We start from the raw sequence: 22,023 nt of genomic DNA, 5'->3' as shown, positions 1-22,023 counted from the left end.
GGTATCTGTTAAGTTGTACGTGGCAGAGCCTTAGGTAACTGCCAGAGTTAAGGCAACCTGGGTCACCTCTCTGTTGCTGTGGGTGAGGGAGGGCTTCAGAGAGGACAATGCTGCTGCCTGGTTTCTAAAATTTTGCCTGGGAGGAACCTATCTCCAGGCACTTGCACTTCACTTTCTCCCCATACACCACTGGTGCCTTTCCAGCTGTTGCCCTGGTGCTGAACCGCAGAGGGGGTGGGTCTGCATCAGTTCTAAGTCCATTGCAGGCCCTTTAAGAGGAGTCTCTTGAGAATCCTGCAGTTTCTTCCATAGCCTCAACCCCCACTGGATTTTATAGCCAGAAGTTATGGGGACTTATCTTCCTGGCATTGGAACTTTGGGCTGGGTGGTCTGGACTGGAGCTGGAATCCCTCACTCCCAAGGTAGCCCTCCTGTTTTTTTGTCCACCACACATGGATGTGAGACTGCTTGTTCCTGTCTCCACGACTCTCCACACCACTCCACACCTGTGTGTGCCTCTGCCCCTCCTATCCATCTGAATGAGTATGACTTCTTTAAGTCCCTGGTTGCTGGACTTCCACACAGCTCAATTTTCTGACAATTCTGGGTGATATCTGTTTTGTAGTGTAATTGTATTTTTTGCTATAGTTGTGCGTGGAGGCCCAGGTGTGTTTACCTACACCTTCATCTTAACCAGACGTCCTATAGTAACCTTTTCATATCACATTTCTTCAGGGAAAAAAGAATTATAACAATGTGATATTAACATTTAATATCTTTTTTTGGTGAAAGGAGAAAATAATCTTTTTTTTTCTAATTTTAATATTTTAAAAAAGTACAACCAAGTTCAGTTACATAGCCCAAACCTTTTTATAATAAGACATGTCTCTAAGAATAAACAAGAAAAGAAATGGTTTTATGATTACTTTCCTAAAATATTACATATAAAATTACAGGGAATTTTAGAAAGTCTTTTTAACCATTAGAATGATACTAAATTTTCTTATTAATTGTGATTATAATTAAATTTAGTATAGAATAGGAAATGTATATTTGAATACACATATATAAATGTGGCTTTTTGATTTCATTACCAATAACTTACTTAGAAATTGGTGTATCAGAAAGGTAAGAATTGATAATGCAATAAAACCAAATTGACAAATTCATTGTTTTTAAAGTAGACTTTGCTCTGTAGGGATCTATGGTTCCCTTAATTCCTTTTCCATTGTTCAAGTTTTCAAGTCTTGACCTCAAGCGTGAATAATAAACTAAAGTTGGTTCTTCACTTTCCAAAAAAAATTGCATTTTATGCAGAGATATTCTGAATGCTAACTTTCTGATTTCATGTGTACCTTTCAGAAACTGAAGAATCAACTCATAGTCTAGGCATATATGCACAGTTTTATAGATATCTATTCTTTTGATTCTAGGCAATGTTCTTCTTTATATAAGTAAATTAACCATTCACATTAGATTTCTAATATAACAATTATTCAGATACCACTAATATTTATTTGATCAAGAAGTATCACGAGCTTCAAGTTGAACACATTATGAGAGATGGAAAAGCATACATTGACTATAGGTCTTGGAAATTGCTTCAAACATTTGATATTTCAAAAAATAACTATCACTTCTACCATGTATATAGAACAAGTTCATTTTGTGTTTTTTTTTTGTTTAAATAACTAATTAAATCAATGAGTAACTGCTAGACAATTTATCGGATTATAAAATTATTTTATTACATTTTATTTAAAAACACTTTAAGATTGTATTTGCCTCATTCAATATTAATAAGCAGTAAGAGTTATAAAAACCTGAAACAAGATACTAAATAAATTAATGTGGGCAGTGCAGTGCACTGGAAGGACATAAATCTCAAAGTCTGGAGAAATGGGTTAATTCTCTGTGCAGCTCTTCCCTCTCAAGGCTTCAGTCCTCTGGCTTTATAATAGCATAACCCTAAAATACCTTCCTCTAGCTACATTTCTGATTTGATTATACTTGACAAAGGGGAATAGAGTTTCTCAATGTGTCCTTAAAGCCTGGGATTGTAATAATATGTAATTTGCTAAAAAAAAAAAAAAAAATTATCCCTTTTCTTCTACAGTAGAATACTTCGTTTCTACTTGACTATAAAAATTCCTCAAAGCCAAGGATTAGGCCTTGTTCATCTTTATATATTCAGCACTGAGCACAATGTCTAACACAAAGCAGGTGCTCAGTAAGCATTTGTTTAATAAAGCATGTGATTAATATTATACAAATCAATCATTCCTAAGTTACTGACTTTCTGACTTATCTAAGTCTAAGATTAATGGTTCAGTTTGAGTGAACATAAAGTTGACCCTTGAACAACACTGGGGTTAGGGGCACCGATACCTCATGCAGTCAAAAATCCACACATAACTTTCGACTCTCCCAAAACCTAACTACTAATATTCTACTGTTTTCCTAATTCTTACCAATATCATGAGCAGTCAGTTCAAACACATTTTATATGTTATATGATATACTGTATCCTTATAATAAAATAAATTAGAGAAAAGAAAAATGTTAAGAAAATCATTTTTAAAAATACACTTACAGTATTTACTAAAAAAATAAAAAACACTTGATATGAGTATAAGTGGACGTATGCAATTCGAACCTGTGTTGTTCAAGGGTCAGCTGTGTTTTGCTTAAGGATAATTGGGAATACTGCTAAAGTAGTGGCATCTATTAGTAAATTAAGGGCTTTGTCTTATAAAATGACAAGGCTTCTCCTCATAATTTGTGATCAAAGGAACTGTGGATATATCAGCTGATAGACTGAAAAACATATTAATGCCATTCCAGGAAGGCTTATTCAGTTATAGTCAAAACCTCTTTCAAACAATAATGTAAGTGTCCAAATTTGCAATCTATAAAAAATGAAGCAGAAGTAAGGTTTTCCAGTGTAATGGTTTGAAAACTTTTCACCTCTTTTAAAAAATATTTTGACTAGTGATATCTCATATCTTTTTTTAATATATACTTTAATCTTTATTTTTTATTTTATTTTTTAAAATTATTTTATTGTTGTTGAATTACAGTTGTGTGCATTTTCTCCTCACCCCTCTCCCCCTACCCCAGCCAAATGCACCTCCCTCCCTTGCTTCCACCTTCTCCCTTGGTTTTGTCCATATGTCCTTTATAGTAGTTCCTGAAAACCCTTCTCCCCATTGTCCCCTTCCCCCTCCCCTCTGGCTATTGTTAGATTGTTCTCAACTTCAATGTCTCTGGTTATATTTTGTTTGCTTTTTTCTTCTGCTGATTATGTTCCAGTTCAAGGTGAGATCATATGGTATTTGTCCCTCACTGCCTGGCTTATTTCACTTAGCATAATGCTCTCCAGTTCCATCCATGCCGTCACAAAGGGTATGAGCTCCTTCTTTCTCTCTCCTGTGTAGAATTCCATTGTGTAAATGTACCATAGTTTTTTGATCCACTCACTTGCTGATGGGCACTTAGGTTGCTTCCAGTACTTGGCTATTGTAAATTGTGCTTCTATGAACATTGGGGTGCATAGGTTCTTTTGGATTGGTGTTTCAGAGCTCTTAGGGTATAATTCCAGCAACAGAATTGCTGGGTCAAAAGGCATTTCCATTTTTAGTTTTCTGAGGAAATTCTATACTGTTTCCCACAGTGGCCACACCAGTCTGCATTCCCACCAACAATGTACTAGGGTTCCCTTTTCCCCGCATCCTCACCAACATTTTTTTGTTGATTTGTTTATGTTGGCCGTTCTGACCAGTATGAGATGGTATCTCATTGTGGTTTTAATTTGCATCTCTCTGATGGCTAGTGATGCTGAGCATCTTTTCATATGTCTCTGGGCCCTCTGTCTTCCCTGGAGAAGTATCTGTTCAAGTCCTTTGCCCATTTTTTTAATTGGGTTGTTTGTCTTCCTGGAGTGGAGTCGTGTGAGTTCTTTATATATTTTGGAGATCAGACCCTTATCTGTGGTATCATTGGAAAATATGTTTTCCCATACTGTTGGTTCTCTTTTCATTTTAATGATGTTTTCTTTAGCCCTGCAGAAGCTTTTTATTTTGATGAGGTCCCATTTGTTTATTCTTTCCTTTATGTCCCTTGCTTTAGGGGATATGTCTGTGAAGATGTTGCTGCATGGAATGTCTGAGATTTTCCTGCCAATGTTTTCCTCTGGGACTTTTATGGTGTTACGATTTATATTTAAGTCTTTTATCCATCTTAAATTTATTTTTGTGTATGGTGTAAGTTGGTGATCAAGTTTCATTTTTTTGCATGTAGCTGTCCAGATCTCCCAACACCATCTGTTGAAGAGGCTGTTTTTGCTCCATTTTATGCTTCTGCCTCCTTTATCAAATATTAATTGACCATAGAGACTTGGGTTTATTTCTGGGCTCTCTGTTCTGTGCCATTGGTTTATGTGCCTGTTTTTATGCCAGTACCAGGCTGTTTTGATTATAGTGGCCTTGTAATACAGTTTGATGTCAGGTATTGTGATCCCTCCTGCTTTATTCTTCTTTCTCAAAATTGCTGCAGCTATTCAGGGTCATTTATGGTTCCATATAACTTTCTGAACTGTTGGTTCTATATCTGTGAAATATGTCATGGGTACTTTAATAGGGATTGCATTGAATCTATAAAAATCGCTTTGGGTAGTATGGCCATTTTGATGATGTTAATTCTTCCAATCCATGAGCATAGTACATGTTTCTATTTGTTTGTGTCTTCCTTAATTTCTTTCTTCAGTGTTGTGTAGTTTTCTGAGTACAGGTACTTTACCTCCTTGGTTAGGTTTATTCCTAGTTACTTTATTTTTCTTTTTGCTATATCAAATGGGATTTTTTTCTTGATTTCTGTTTCTGACGTTTCATTGTTGGTGTAGAAGAATGCCTTTGATTTATGAGTATTGACTTTGTATCCTGCTGTTTTGCCAAATTCATTTATTAGGTCAAGTAGTTTTTTGGTGGAGTCTATAGGATTTTCTATGTACACTATCATGTCATCTGCAAACAATGACAGTGTCGTTTCCTCCTTTCCAATTTGGATGCTTTTTATTTCTTTTTCTTGTCTGATTGCTATGGATAGGACTTCCAATACTATGTTGAATAGGAGTGGTGACAGTGGTGACAGAACCTTGTCTTGTTCCTGATCTTAGCGGGAAAGCTCTAAATCTTTGTCCATTGTGATATTTCATATCTTGATGAAATGAGCATCATATCATCTCTATTGGGGGGAAGAAAGTTATTAAAAATCCTTAAAAATTACTATTAACCCATAGTACAGAATGTATTCAGTGCTAGAATCACTATGCAATTGTATTGATCTTTTTTTCTTTTTATCTTTTGATAGACCATCTTTGGGGAAGACTTCCGTAACATCTAATTTTTGTGTACACGTTCCTGTTCCTTTCATAGTAGTTGTACTTTCCATTTTATAAATTGGATCATCTTAGGCAGAAACTGTAAGACAGGCTGAAGCTTTAAAAAGGAGAATTTCAAGGTTGTAGGGAGTTCAGTATTTTATAGTTGAAATCATAATAGAAATATAAGAACCATGAGTGCTTTTAAATATTTAAGAAATACAAGAGGAGACAGAAATTTCATTAGGCAATGTTGCTGGTGTAGCAGAAACCAAAATGATGATGGTGTAAAACAGTGGGTAATATTCCTGGAATAAAATCTACAAGAAAAGAAAATAACAGATTTAATTAAGATTTTAAAACCCCTATTACATTATTAAGGGTATGTGCCTGCTAACAGTATAATTATTATAGACCTCATAAAATCAAATCAAGTGAATTACCATAGGCCAAAAAAGAACTGAGATGAAGAGGAAGGATAATTGTTTACTCTCAGTCAGTTTATCCAAAATTAATTTATTGGACATCTACTATGTGTATCTACTACATGCAAAGCACTGTGCACTGTGGGGGAATATGAGGTTGCACCAGACATGGAACTTATAACATGTTGTTCTTATCTGCTTCATTCAAGAGTGGCATCTTTATCTGGGTCCTCCCAAAATGAGTGGATCACTTATAGGTGATTATTTTGGAAAGGAATTTCAAGCAATACTGGTGGGAGATTGGAAAAAGTTGTGCAGAGAAGGAGGAAGAGCCAGTCCAAGAACATATTATTTGAGCTGGTTTCTGCTGTGGGTCACTTGCCCCCATGCTCTTGGGGACCCTCTGAGGAACCATGTTGAAGTTATCTCAGAATTGATTGCCTTGCACACAGCGAATTGTCATAGCAATTGCTAAAGTAAAAAGGTAGTAAGAGGATGTAAGACAAGATAACAAAGGTCTGTGAAACAAATATATTTTACAAATTTATCTCATAGAAGTAAAAGAAGAAGTTATTTATTAAACCATTATCATGTGCATCACTGTGTTAGCCACTAGGGGAGAAGAAAAAGAAAAGAGAGATGAAAAAATATAGGTCCTTGCCTTTTAAGAACTCACAGTCTAGATGAGGAAGCAAGTCAGTGAGCAAGACCATAAGAGAGGAGTTTGAATTGCAGTGAGGCCTCAAGGGAGGGAAGAAACAATGGTTAAAGGGCCAAGTAAGTTATCACACGATAACCCTTTAATTAGCTCCTTAAGGAGAAGTAAAATTATGCCATATGGAGGCTGTAAGTTTGGGAGGAAGTAAAAGGTGATTCCAAGGAGAAGAAACATGGATTACAACCCACAAAGTTTATGGGCATGATTTACTCAGAGCATTGTGTCTACTTAGAAGAACTCTATGTGAAGACTGCATCCCAGTGCACAGACCAGTATTTGGAGCACAATTAAGTACTCAAAATATTTTTAGGTGCTCAAGCATTATTTGTTTAATGAATGAGGTTTCTGATATTCATCTTTAGAGCTGTGCTTTAGAAAGAACATATTGTTGGTATGATTGTTATTGTTTCAAATATAGGATTTTGAGGTACACAGACCTCATTCCAGCAACCGAGTATTTTTTTCTTGGGCCAAAGTAGGGGCCTACATGTGTCTTCTATAAATACTAATGCATCTTAGCTGCTATCTAATGAACACTTAAATGAACACTAGCTAAGCACTTACTAAGCAACACTGTCAGGGAGATACTTTTATCCCCTTTGTTCAGCTCAGAAAGCTGAGGCTTAGAGGTGCTAAGCTAGTACATGATGTGCTTGATACAAATACAGTCTCCATACGTAACTAATGCATTCAAATACAAGTCACAGACAAGAGCAATTCTTCAACAGTTCTCTCAGTGTGCATGTGTGTGTAACTATGTTTTTGGTATGATGTCTGCAGAGAAATCTAATAATACAAGATTTTTCTTTTCTGTAAAACAAAGCCAATCTTCCTCTACAATGGTTGTCAATGTTTGCAAATCCTGAGTTCTTGATTGATGATATTACCTTCCTTATAGCATGCCTTTCTTTTTCTTGAGCTTTATAGTAAAATCTCATTAAACTGCAGAAATCAAAACAATTTACCTATAGTTTTGTGAAATAAACATTTTGCAGTGGCAATCACTTGGTCAAATCTGTGAGTTAGAGAAAAAAAATTAAGTTAAATGTGATTTTTATTTTCAAGAAACGTACACTCTATTAAAAGATATAAATGTGGGAATAAGAGAGTATTGGTAGAAGCAAATGACTATAAAAGAAAAGAGGAGATGGTAAAATAATTCCCACTAGAGATAGGTAGAGTTAGAGGGGCTACACCGAAATGGAAACACAGGAAGTCAGCATACTTGAGTTCCAGACTTATTTTTGCCTCTAACTTTAGCACATCATTCAGTTTCTGCCAGCCTCATCTCCTCATCGATAAAATTGAAGGGTTGCACTAAACGCTCCTTGATAATCCTTAAAGTTCTGATAGATTGTAATTTTGTGAGCAGTTTGCATTTGAGATGGGCACTGAAACATGTAGGGTGATGAAGTCTGCCATAGAAGAAGACAGAATGTGAGCAAATACACCAATGCCTGGGCATTCCTGAGCATAGAAAGTCTTCCTGCCTCCTGGGACTAGAGCAGACCCTCGCAGAGGGCAGTCAGCAAGAGTGCTGGAAAGGGAGCCTTGGAGAAGTTTACAGAGGGTCTTGAATTCCATTCAAGGTCACTGAGATTTTATTAGGGTTTTTTAAATAGCCAAAATATAATGTAAATAATTAAAGCATTGAGAGTAACTGAAAATCAACCTGGAGGATAATAAGTACAATATTTAAGTCAATCAGAACTGCAAGGCCAGATAATCATGGCCATTATTACATTTGAAAAGCTAAGAAAAAAATTGGAAGTAAATGAAGATTCAAAAAAATGGAAGAGATAAAACTTCTGAAGTTCTTGATGTTTAATACTAAAAGAAAAATGTTGCAGAATAACAGGAAGAAAAGCTAGTTTATGATAACTTTTCTAACAACAGAGATAAAGAATAAAACTTAATAAACAAGATGATTTGATCATTACAACTCTAAACACCAGAAAAAAAATAATTTCACACTCATATACCACATACAACCTTAAAAATTCCTTCAACTTGCAAAAACGTTTACCAGTTTGCAACTTCTCCTATTTTTTCCCACACTAGCAATGTCACATTGATGATACAGCTGATGGCAGTGACTATTAGTGACCTTAAGAACACAGCTGGGTTTCTATTTTTATTTCTGTGAAAACCTCTTTTCTTCAGCTAGATGATGCCTTAAAGGCCCAAACTAAAATCTATGCAGGCAAGGCAGTTTGTGTTGTATGTTTGTATATATATATTTCACACAACAAAGCCAGCTTTTAAGACACACGTGCACACTTGCACACACATAGATGCACATTGTAACAACACGTATATAGAAGCCTATTTGCAAACCACCTGGGCTGAATAACTTTACTCAAGTTCAAAGAACCAGTTAGGGTTATGCAAAATTACTCCTTTTGGCAACACACTTTTTTTTGAAGACCTGCTATTGATTTGTGTAAATAACTTCTGATTTGCTAAATAAGTAAACAAAGAATCCAACACATTTAGAGAATATCAATGAACAATTTAGGCTTTGAAACTTTTCCAATGGCTATGAAGGACAGAAAAAGGCAGCAAATTTGTTATTTGGGTGATTGCATACTTGCTCAGTTTAGCTCAAATTAGATGTAATAGTCTCGGAGAGTTTTATCTGGCTATTTGCAGATAAAAGTATTTATCCACAAATAGGCAGATTTCTGAATATGGGTAATAACGGAGACAAACATATGTTAAATATTCCTAATATAGTTGATGTTGTTAATAGGATTGTGTAGCGTGAACTTGGGCGAAATGGCTATTCAGCAAGCAGGAAAAGATTCAAGGATGATGGTCCTCCAGAGAAGTAACTTGGTAGTGGCTAAGGACGAGCTGACAGGGAAATTCCACAAGTCATAAAGGGAAAGGAATGGCGTGATACCTCTAGCCATTCTCCTCATTGTTCATAACACAAAATGGAGATACTTTCTTTGAAAATGATCATTTTATATTTTTATGTTGGTGAAGGTTTAGTCTGTAAAAGATGTTGGAACTTCTACAGGCATTCATTGTTTGACCAAGTGAAATTAAAAAATAAGTAAATAAAAATATTAGAATAAGTACTAAATACAGATTTTCTGTAACTGTAGGCTTTTAATTTCAGAAAAGTGCACGAGTGTGCACTGGTTAGCCTAATTTCTTCTAAAGATCATAAAAATGAAGGTTGACTGGCAGGAATCCAAAGCCCTTTATACAATTCTTACTTTCTCTCCCTATATATGAGTAGAGCTACCTATGTTATGGGTTCATAAATTAAACCTTCTTCTACCAGAGACAGCTGCTTGGAAAGCGGACCATGCCATGGTTATCTCTGTATCTGAGTAAACAGTGTTATAGTACACTACAGGTGTCTTGTGTAAAATGGTCTGCAGACATATACATTGGCGCCGCAGCCACATGACAACTGTGCTGTTCAGGCATTCCTCAGCCCCGATGTCACAGGAAAGAAGAAGCCCTTGAGGGTCTAAGTCCAGGAGCACACAATGTCCGCACAAACAAGGCCCTTCCCCTGGGAGTCACTGTGCCCTATGTGTGAAACGTACCGGAGAAGACCTTGTTTGTCTGTGCTGTGTTTTTCACACGGCACATCCCATCTCAGGGCCTGGGCCATCTGATTGCCCAGGAAATGGTACAAGACTGAATAATGAGATGATGTCATCTGCGTTGAGATTTGCCTGATTCTTTCAGGCACCATGATTAAAAATTGTACATCCAGTTATAAAACATACATCATTCTAGTGCTTCCCCTAATCTCCACCCGGCATTTAGGCATAATTAAGTGATACAAAAAATCTGGGCATGATCTGAGCTTCTGGATGGTTCCTCCACATACTGATGGTTTTAAGGGGTAGAAGTTGCTGAAGAGAAAACGAAAATAACTTTTAAGCCAACTTTTTCCACAGTATGTAATTAAACAGAGTTACACTGTTTTTTAATTGAATCAATGGTGCATAATTTCTGAGTAAACTAATGTGCATTCTATTTTGAATCCACATTAATCACTCTCTTTTATATGATCTAATCTAATTTAGGTGTAAATCACTCACTTTCCATTAAGGCATAAGCTTCCTCAGTAAAATGTAAGTTGAGGCCAATTTTTTTTCTTCCAGGAGTAGAGTTAATGTAGCCTTAAAAGCTCTACCTAAGATTGCAACAAGAATCTTCAAACTATGACTCAAAGCTAGTTTAGTTAGAGCTTGAGTAATTTAAGGAAATTGCCTAGGCAAGTCATTGGTATTATACCAAAACTAAATATTTCAGTTACATTTGTTTTTGCCTAAAAATAAAAACTGGAGCAATACAAGGGCAAACTGCCAACACTGAAAATAATATGCAGCAGCTGTAAGTAATTGGGAGTGATAATCATAATTAGACAAGATGTAAGATATGTGTTAAACCCCAGATTGGATCTTCCTGTTGACAACTGGGAGAAATCCCGAAGGACTGGACTCCACACCTAGCCCAGGTGCTTCTGCTCCAGGCCTGGGAGCCCTGCCAAAGCCAAACTCGGCACTAGATCAGCCATGAAACCACTCTCTAAAGGCCACACTCCGCAATGTTCCCGATAGGAAAAGAGGGAGGAAAGGAAAAAAGGGAGAGGTCTGACTCCCTGCCTTCAAGGAGCCTATAAAACAGGAGATTAGCCAATTATCTATCAGTAAATAGCATTAAATTAAAGAAGCCCAGATAATGAAGAGAATAAGTATTTCTGAAAGATAACATGGAGGACAGCTTTGTACTACCCTAGAAACATCAATTTCTTATCCAAGTGTACATTATGAATGAGGTAAAATATGCTTGCTCCATGAAAAAGACCTTAAGCTAATGAGAAAGCAGGATAGGGGTCATTTCTATCTTGCTCAGGGAATGCCTAGCACATAGCAAACACTGAGTTTGCTAAATGAATGAGCAAGTGAGGATGGTTTATTCTGTGTTAGATGCTGTATTCAGTGCTTTAAAGGAATCAACACATTTAATTGTCACAGTAACCTCTGAGATACTACCAATCTTCATATGCAGATGAAGATACTGAAGTAAGCAGTTAGGAAATGTGCCTAGGTTAGTCCAGTTAGAAAGAGGTGGAGTTGGACTTTGAACCAATGTCATCTCCATATATAGTCCATATTATATTTATAATCTCACTACTACCTGAACCTTTAGTAAGAAAGTGGGAAGAATAAAAAACAGCCTTTTCTGTTGTTTGTTTGAAAGTGGCTTCCCAGGCATACTCTATTTCATTCCTTCTTTCTCTTCCTTTTTCTTAAAATGGTAAACATGAAAGCATCTAGCACATTGCTTAAGAGCAGGGTATTCTCTCTCTCTCTCTCTCTCTCTCTCTCTCTCTCTCTCTCTCTCTCTGTCTCACTCCATTCTAAATCTCTACCCTTTTGTTTTCTGGCTCCTTTGTCTTTCTTTTACCTTCTCCTTTCCCACATAATTTAAACTTCCTCTCCTTTCTTCATTCTTCTCCTCAAAACCAAAGACAATTAAATAGGTCATAGAAAAGAAACAGAACAGTTTCCCTCTCACACACTTTGTTTTGCCTTAAGAGCAAAAATCACAGGAACAACTACTGAAATAAGATATTTTATCAAAGTTGTCTTCAGTCAGACAAATGCATATTTAAGAATATTTTTCATATTCAATGCCACACACATCTGTTGAACAAAATTATGTAAGCTACAGATGCACACATTATAAGGAGAAATGTTCCATAACTTCCATATGCTTTTAAACCAGTCAAGAAGAAAGATATACATATACATATACATATATATATAATTTATTATAAATTCAAAAAGAACTATTTCTGAAATCAGGAATAAGCAGGAAAATAACACTTCTTATTAGGAAGATTTGGGGGAGCCTCATGGAGGAAGTAGTATGTTATGTCTTTTTTTAATTTTTATTTTATTACTTTTTATTGTTGTTTAAGTACAGTTGTCTCCATTTTCTCCCCATCACTCCCCCTCACCCCATCCATCTCTGCCTTCCACTTTTTCATCCTACCACCTTTGGCTTTGTCTATGTGTCCTTTATACATGTTCCTTGACAACCCTTCCACTATTTCCCCCCATTATCCCTCTCCCGGCTCCCCTTGGATTCCTATCAGTTTGTTCTTTATTTCAATGACCCTGGTTATATTTTGCTTGCTTGTTTGTTTTGTTGATTAGGTTCCACTTATAGGTGAGATTGTATGGTGTTTGTCTTTCACTGCCTGGCATATTTCATTTAGCATAATGCTCTCCAGATCCATCCATGCTGTCACAAAGGGTAGGAACTCCTTCTTTCTTTATGCTGCCCAGTATTCCATTGTATAAAGGTACCATAGTTTTTTGATCTATTCATTTACTGATGGGTACTTAGTTTGCTTCCAACACTTATCTATTGTGAATTGTGCTGCTGTGAACTTTGGGGTGCATAGGTTCTTTTGAATTGGTGTCTCTTTAAGGATGACTAGGACTTTGGTATGTGGGGAAGGAAAATAGGAAGAAAGATCATTTAGGCTTAAGGATATAGAACGTGCAAATGACAAGGAGTAATAAAAACTCTCTATCCATTCAGGAAATGATTCCTGTGACTGGAGCTCAGAGTGTGTATGTGTGGATAAGTTGACTAGAGCCACATAGCAGAGGTCCTGAATGCTGAGCTAGAGATCCTTAGCTTCTCTCGATAGTCAGTGGAGACCCTGACATTTCAGGCTAACACAGGCTTCTACTCTTGCTTCTGCTAGTACAATCTATTGATCACAAAATGCTCAATCACTTTTAAATGTCAGCTAACCTCCTCTGCTCAAAATTCTCCTATGTCTTCCAATATCACTCAGAATGAATCTGAAACCCTCACATGTCCCATCCCTCCTCATTTTACTTAGGACGAGAAGCAGTATGATATTCACAGGCAACTAAAAACATGGCAGAGAACATACAAAAGATGTGACCATCCAAAAGGCACACCTGAACATCTCCTGTGAAATTCAGAAGTATATCTCGGGCCATGGGTTCATCTACACTCCCCATGTTTTGCTGCAAGGGGATGATGCTACAAAGTTTGATGCATGCTCTTCCCTTATATGGGCTGCCCCATGATATATCTTCCTGCTCAAATGCTGAAGGGAAGTACTCTGACTCTATACAGGTCTTAGAAGGTAAAATATAAATGGTAAAAGGTATTATTCTTCCGAGGAAAGTACTCAAGGCATTGTGTCCCCTTATGGATTTATGGTGACAGTATAGGAAATGGATATAAAATTTATCATCATTCAACAAATATTATGGGACATTTACTAAGTAACAGACATTTTACTATACCAATAATAAAGATACATATAATAAATCTTGGCTTGTAGACATTCTTGGTCTAATGAGGAAAAATTAATATGCAAATGTGATGTGATAAATATATAAATTAGATATCAAATGTGACACCAAATTGATTTGGCAAGTGGGATTTTATAAAGAGTTTTCTCTTTTAAAGGAGAGGCTACTTGAACAGAGTCTTGAAGCTAATTTCCAATAGCTAATTACTAATAGCTAACAGTTATTTTCTGTAATTTCTTAAGAGTTTCTGTAATTTCTTATATAGCTGATTAGCATTTAACATGCCAAGCAAATCTAATTAGTCCAAACAGTACTGAGATTCTTAAATTTAGTACAATAAGGCTTGTGCTGTAAGTCACAGAGTTGATGAGTCACAACAAAATAAATAAATACATATCAGTCAATGAGACTAAGGTTATACAGTAATAGGGTACTCCAAGCCAGTGGATCACAATGCCACCATTTAAAAAAGTGAGATGTATATGTACTAAAATGTGTCTATCATTGTACTTTGTAAAATAATAATAATGATCATAATAATAATAATTATATTTGTATCTGCTGGGCTACTTACCTACAATGAGTCTTTGGAGAGCCCTTTCATGTTTGTTCCCTGTATATGTTCTAATGTTCTATATTTCCTTTTTATTTATATATCCAACTAGAATGAAACTTTCCTAAGAGAGAAGTTCTATTCACCTTTACCTGTGTTCAATCCCCAGCACATAAAAGATCTTCAATATATACTTAAGGAGTATGAATCATGATATATGACTTAGTATTAGATTTGGCCTCACATTTCCTTGACTACATTTACTCTGTTTTTTTGGCCCACTAGTTGTCAATACCTATTCTACAATCCATTTCTTATAGTAATCACATGATAACAGTGCAGCAACAGGCTCCTACTTTATTTTAGGACTAATGGAAATATTGCATTCACAAAACTAAAAGTACATCAATTTGAGGCATCAATGGACAAATATGTTAATGTAAAGTAGCAGTTTTTAAATATATTATTGATATACTTTTGTCATATCTGAGACAATAGGAGGCTGAGTAGAAGGTAAAAGCATACAGGGGAAAAAGAAGGCATTGAAGGTATGGAAGGTATGATAAAAAGGCGTATATATGGCCATATATGGAATTAAGCAACAAAAGGACCATATTTATCATAGTAGCTATTATACTATTATATTCCTAGTACTTAGTATAGTGTCTGGTACCTAGTTCAGTACATATTTCCTCAATGAATGAAAAGGGTATATTGATTCTCTAGCCAATAGGCAAGTGGCTTGCTTCAGAAAAAAATTCTTTTTATAAGAGAGGAGTGCCCCTTTTAATTCTGACCTATTTATTTACTTACTTGAATTGTTCATTCAACAGACATTTCTTAAGCATCTACTATGTACCAGACTTCACCAGACTTTGTGCCTGGAAACACCAAGATAAAAAAACATGAACCAGGAAAGTGAACATTCTGGTAAATAGATATGTATAGAAATATTTGCAATGCAGTATTACAGTTGTACAAAAAAGAATGTATAATGGTGGCCTAATGACACACTAGGGTAATCTGCTCGGCTTGTTGGAGGAGATTTAGGAAAGATTGCCCCCAAAATGCATTTTAAAGTGTGGATATGGAGTTTTGAGGGTCCTTTATACTCTACCCACTTACTCTACTATTTAATTAGGCAAGATAATAAAATTTTATCTTTGCTTTGTGTGCTTGGCTTTTAAGATTTATTTCTTTGTTATGAAATCATTGTATATGCTCTGTTTATTATTAGTCCTTTATTATACTGGTTTTATTGCACTCAAGATTCTTTTAAAACAATAGCAGAAATAATTCTGAAATAGCTGTCATTGAGAAGGCAACGAACCAATTAAATATTTATTTATATTTTAAAAAATACTTCTTCCTAGGTCTTGGACAAGAGAAAATAATTTGAGTTCTGTGGTTTTATATTATACTTTTTATATATCAAAACTTGAAAAGCTGTCTGTTCAACGATACAGACTTATTTTCTTCCCAATCTTTTCATTCTTTAGGACTCACTTTGATGCAAATAGAAACATTAAATAGTTGATTTTGCTCTGTGTTTACTAAAGAGTAGTAGTCTCGGCCCTTGAATCTCATTCGCCTGGAACCAATGATTGTACTGTTAAGAAAATGTCCCACTGGAAGGGGCCAATGTATCTTTCACCCCTCTCTAATTCCTTAGAAGTATAAACGAGGCAATTTATTCTTCTTGTAACATGGATATATAGTTATTGGTGAAAGTTCCATTAAAAACTACCTGCTGGTAACTCAAATTCAGTGACTAAAACTGCTCCTGGATTTGAGTTATGGATTTGGGGATGAAATAATACATTTTTATACTACATTATTTATTTTATATTAGGAAACAGTGCTTGCAATCAAGGTTTCATTAAGGAAAAGTAGTTAAAAGTATGTTGGTGAGGTTTTTTATTGTTACTGTTATAATTATTATGGTAAAAGAGAATCAGTCTTAGGCAAGGCTGAGCATATCTGTGACATTCAATTTCTGGAACACAGTATATAATTCACAGTCAAAGAGGCAACTATTGTCTTGTGAAATTAAGTGGAATTCATTGAGTAGACTCCCACAATATCCCAAGCTTTGTGAATCTTTAGGTGAAATCTCTCAGTGAAAATTCAACATGTCTGTTAGCCAAGTACCACATGAGCTTCTCATGTATAAACTGTGATCTTTCTAATGTGTAAGTGTAACCATACAATTCACCAGCTCCAAATTCTTTACAGTCTCCTTTATTATAAAGAGCTAAGCTCTTCTTTATAATAAGCAAGATAGTTCTATCTGCCGAGAGTCCCATTTAAAATTCCCACTACTTCAGGTCTCAAGCTTCATGGTCCAGCAAGACTAATCCACTTTTAGATCATAGAATATATGTTGTGCTCTCTCCTCTCCTCATGCCTTTGAATATATTCTTTCCTCTAACCAAATGACAGTCTACTTTTTAGTAGAGAACTTTTTAGTGAAGCTCTCTGTTAAATCTTCCCTCCCTTGGTGGGGCAGATTTAAATACACAATTTTCTGTGTCACTGCAATTTGCACATGCAACTCTGGTGTTTCTAGGATTGTATTACTTTTTTTGCATATCTTTCCTCACTTCCAAAAAATGTTGGAAGAGAGGATTTTTGTTTGTTTCGACAGCATTTATCACAGTATTTGTCCAACAAAAGATTCACAAATATATGCATGTATATATATGTATAATGTCACTTATAGGTTCAATCCAAAAAAGCTGAACTTGGAAAAACAGAGAGTAGAATGTTTACTAAGATCCTGGAGGGTGGGGGAATTGGACATAATAATTAATTATTATAATTTATTGTTTAAGGATACAAACTTGGAACTAGTAGATAAATAAGTCCTGGGTATTTAATGAAGGCATAGTAGTCAATAATACTGTATTATAAACTTCAAAATTACTAAGAGACTAGATCTTAAGTATTCCCATCACAGGAAAGAAATGATAATTACATGATGTAATAGAGGTGTTAGCTAACACTATAGTGGTAATAATATTGCAATGTATAAAAGTATAAAATCAATATCATTGTACATCATAAACCTACACAATGTCATACATCAATTTTATGCAAATAAAAATAACGTTTAAAGAATATGCCTGGATGAATACTGTTCACTAATACAAATATGTACTATGCATATAAGAGAAATAATGTTAACTGCATATATTAAGTATTGAGCCTGTGTTCAGCCCAGTGCCATGTGTTGTATGAGCTTCATACCTAATTCTCACGGCAGCCCTGCCAAGTGGATTACGTTATCTCTGTTTTTCCCTTAAGAGAAATGAAGCTCCAAAATGTTAGTCAAATAGGCCCCACATTGTCATAGAGCAAAACCAGATGTGAACCTAAACCTGTCTGACTCCAATGCCAGTGCCCCATATACCCAGCTGCCTTTTGATTATTCTTAAGATCCTGAAAGACACAAATTAGATTTTGATTTAGTCTTTTCCTTTTCTTTTCAGCTCCAAGTACAGCCCAGTATGGAATTACTGGGAGCGCCGACATTCTTTTCTCCTGCTGGTACCTTGTGTTGACACTGTCCTCTTTCACCAGCATATTCTACCTGAAGAATGCCATTCTACAATGAATTTAAAGACCCATAAAAGGCTTTTAAGAATTCTCTGAAAGTGCTGATGGCTGGATCCAATCTGGTACAGTTTGTTAAAAGCAGCGTGGGATATAATCAGCAGTGCTTACATGGGGATGATCGCCTTCTGTAGAATTGCTCATTATGTAAATACTTTAATTCTACTCTTTTTCTGATTAGCTACATTACCTTGTGAAGCAGTACACATTGTCCTTTTTTAAGATGTGAAGGCTCTGAAATTACTTTTAGAGGATATTAATTGTGATTTCATGTTTGTAATCTACAACTTTTCAAAAGCATTCAGTCATGGTCTGCTAGGTTGCAGGCTGTAGTTTACAAAACGAATATTGCAGTGAATATGTGATTCTTTAAGGCTGCAATACAAGCATTCATTTCCCTGTTTCAATACGAATCAACCCATATTTACAAAGATGCATTTTTCTCTTTTGATAAAAAAGCAAATAATATTGCCTTCAGATCATTTCTTCAAAGTAAACACATATCTAGATTTTTCTGCTCGCATGATATTCAGGTTTCAGGAATGAGCCTTGTAATCTAACTGGCTGTGCAGCTCTGCTTCTCTTTCCTGTAAGCTCAGCATGGGTGTGCCTTCATGACATAATATTTCCCTCTTCGTCTTCAACTAATGAAAACATCTTGCCAAACCCTACAATTGAGAGCAAAAATAAACTCCAATGATAAAGTTAACTGTATCCTATCTCTAAAGAGCAAAGTAGCTATAGGACTGTAAAATCCTCTGCATTATGAGTGGGGTTTCAGAATTTTCCCCCACAATAATTCAATTTTGTGGAAAAAAAAACAATTTAACATAGTACAGGTAAATTTACCATGTGATTTCTTTAGTTGTAGCTAAATGTGAGACCCACTTTAGGAAATAATTCCCTTTAAAATGACAACACAGTCCAGCAAAGAGATTGCCTAGCAATCCAACATCTTTTCCTTTCGCTATTCCAAGCCAAAAATTTTAAGACAGTTTTTCAGAAAAGAAAAAAGTCCAATCAACTGATGTTACATGAGTTGCTGAGCACTCCAGATTAATTTGGTTCTGTGGCAGGTACGTTGGTATGGTAAGGTGCTCCTGCGGACAGGGGCAATTTGCATATTTTCCATCTGAAAACATCACTCAGCTGATAATTTGGAATACATGTTATATGAATATTTTCCAAAATAGATTGTAACAAATACGTCATGCTGGTGTGCAGTATATAAATCCCTGAAATAACCAATTCTATAATGAAATCTTTCCCTTATAGCCACGTCAGTTCAAACGAGTAAGGCCCAAGGAAAATTACCACGCTTTGTTTATTCTTGCGTGCTATATACAAGATATGATAAAATGAAGACAAGACCAGTGATGAGAATATGTTAAGATACATTAACTATTAAATTATCATGAATATTAAATTTCTATCATAAAGACTGAAAGCTACATTTTTGAAGAAAAATGCTGTTACTTTAGGAAGTATTATATTACAGGAATAGTTTGATGGTTTTACTATTTATTAAAGAAAGACCATAGCCTTGAAGATCATTTTACAATTTTGACAAAGACCCTGATTTCACTATACTTAGAGGGATTTCCACAAATAATCAGTGCCCTTCTGCACAAACTTACTAATAAAGTTAGTTACAAGAAATTTCACAAAAATTATACATATTTAAGATACCTAATATTTTGCTTGGAAAGAGATACTGTAACTTGAAAATTGCAATTTCTTTCAAGTAAAATTTAATCCCAAAGTATACCATAAATCTATTTTAATTAAAAAAAAGGAATCCTAAATGAGGAGTCATAAATATACAAATGTTTTCACAAAATGGCAATAATATGGCATTATGCTATTAAATTTACACACTGTAATAATTTATTACATTATTTTGACTGATGTATTAAAATGTTTTTAATACATATGGCATTTCAACTTTGATTATTATTGATTGCTTTTTAAAAAATTCTTTGTGGAATTTGTGAGTAAATTAGAAAATATTATTTTGTATTGCAGCTTTAAAGTGGCACACTCCATAACAATCTACTTACTAGAAATAGTGGTGCTACCACAAAAGTGTTAGCCATCAGTACCATTGACTGGGAGAAAGAAACAGATCAAGAATGCATATTATACAGTGATCGCTTTCCTAGAGTTAAAAATACCTCCTCTTTGTAAGGTTTGTAGGGTAAATGTGAGGTAAATTGAGATATAAACTATGGATGAACCAAATAATTAGTTCAAAGTGTTGTCATGATTCCGAATTCGTGGAGTCTGGTGTTATTACCATAGAATGTGACAGAAGTACAGTCATAGCTCAGTAGCTATATGTATTTGCCTTTATGTTAGAAGAGACGTTCTTGAGTGACATTTTTAAATAGAGGAGGTATTCACTATGTTTTTCTGTATCACAGCAGCATTCCTAGTCCTTAGACCCCTGGACAGAGTGAAATCATGAGTATTTATGAGTTCCATATTGTTCAAATAAGGCTACAGTATTTGCTTTTTTGTGTGAATGTATTGCATATAATGTTCAAGTAGATGATTTTACATTTATGGACATATGAAACGTCTGATTACTTCATTTTATCAGTCCTGACTGTACAAGGTTGTTGCAATTTCAGAATAGTAGTTTTATGAAATTGATTTATTTTTTAATGTATAACTTTTTTCTAGATATTCATTTCAGCATTATATTTCCACAAGTTACAATTGTGGGATTCCTTCTGTTGCCCCTAAATCGTTTTTCAAAGAAAGAAGAAAGAAAAATAAGCAATTAAAAAAAGGAGAGGAGAAAGAAAAGAAAAAGGCAGAAAAGGGAAAGAGATAAAGATAGGGGTGGAAGGAAGGGAAAAAAAGGGAGGGAGGGAGAGATGAAAAATTAGAAAGAGGGAGGGAGGGAGAAAGAAAGGAAGGAGGAAGGAAGGACAGAAAGAAAAATGGGAGGGAGGGAAGAAGAACCGGAATATTAGGATAGTTAATTCATTTGCATTCTTGCTTTAACCGCAAGGGGTGTATGTTTTACGGTGATCCCATTCAAAACATAAGTCCTGTTACACCATGAAGTTCCTATTATGCAGCAATTACATAAAGAAAAGTACTACCCAAATTATAGTATTGTGTATTTGGGGGGACTTTAAAAGATTTGAGAGAGTGAATGTCAAACTTTAAGCTACTTTGGGGGGTTTAAAACTTAACTGAAATATTAATGCTTCATCATAACATTTAAACTATATCTAGAAAGTAGACTGGAGAACTGAGAAAATCACCCAGACAATTCAGGACAAAAAAAAAGATATATATATATATATATATAAATACCCCAATGTGTCCACTCAGAAAACTCTGAGAAATTTATCAAAGCCAATCATCTATATTGATCAAACTTATTGAATTGTTAATTTATCCATTGTGCTTAGCTTTGTGACACAGCCAAAAGTTATCTATTTAATCTTTTCAATAAAAATTGTTTTTTGGAATTCAGAAATGATTTAAAAAGAGGTCAGGTTTTTAACTATTTATTGAAGTATGTGGATGTACAGTATTTCAATAGATATGAATATGAATAAATGGTATGCCTTAAGATCCTTTGAATATGTATTTACTTTAAAGACCAGAAAAAAGCTCTTCCTGTCTTTTAGTAAAACATCCATATTTCATAATCTGATGTAAAATATGTTGTACTGTTTCCAATAGGTGAATATAAAGTCAGTTTATCAATTAAAAGATGTATTGGATTTATTTTGAAACTCTATTAGTCTAAGAGAAAAAATGAAGTAACAGTTTAGAGATACTTCTGCTATTCCCTTCTTTATTTTGCGTTTCCCCCATTGTACCGCACTTACACCGTCCAGGTACTCCGGAGCAACACAAGGTAAAAACGTGGTGTGTCACAGTATGAAAGTACCCCATGTGGTAGCCTTTCTGTTGTTGATTTCCAAAAGGTTGACAAACTGAACTACACCTAGCCTAAAGAACTTTTC

The 22,023-nt window shown here is 35.1% G+C and overlaps 1 protein-coding gene across 1 annotated transcript in view; it reads left to right on the top strand.

Moving 5' to 3' along the window:
- The window catches only part of NEGR1 (neuronal growth regulator 1), an 837,263-nt gene extending 815,509 nt beyond the window's left edge, over positions 1-21,754 (top strand). Inside the window, exon 7 of the mRNA XM_024565484.4 lies at positions 17,908-21,754. Within this exon, the coding sequence (XP_024421252.1) occupies positions 17,908-18,032 (125 nt within the window). The 3' untranslated portion in view covers positions 18,033-21,754. The remainder of the gene's footprint in view (positions 1-17,907) is intronic.
- Positions 21,755-22,023: the final 269 nt, after the last annotated feature.

The sequence above is a fragment of the Desmodus rotundus genome, chromosome 3 (genome assembly GCF_022682495.2).
Source record: "Desmodus rotundus isolate HL8 chromosome 3, HLdesRot8A.1, whole genome shotgun sequence".
Classification (NCBI taxonomy): Eukaryota; Metazoa; Chordata; class Mammalia; order Chiroptera; family Phyllostomidae; genus Desmodus; species Desmodus rotundus.
The sequence above is the reverse complement of the archived record's forward strand: the minus strand, read 5'-3'. Positions and strand labels throughout refer to the sequence as shown.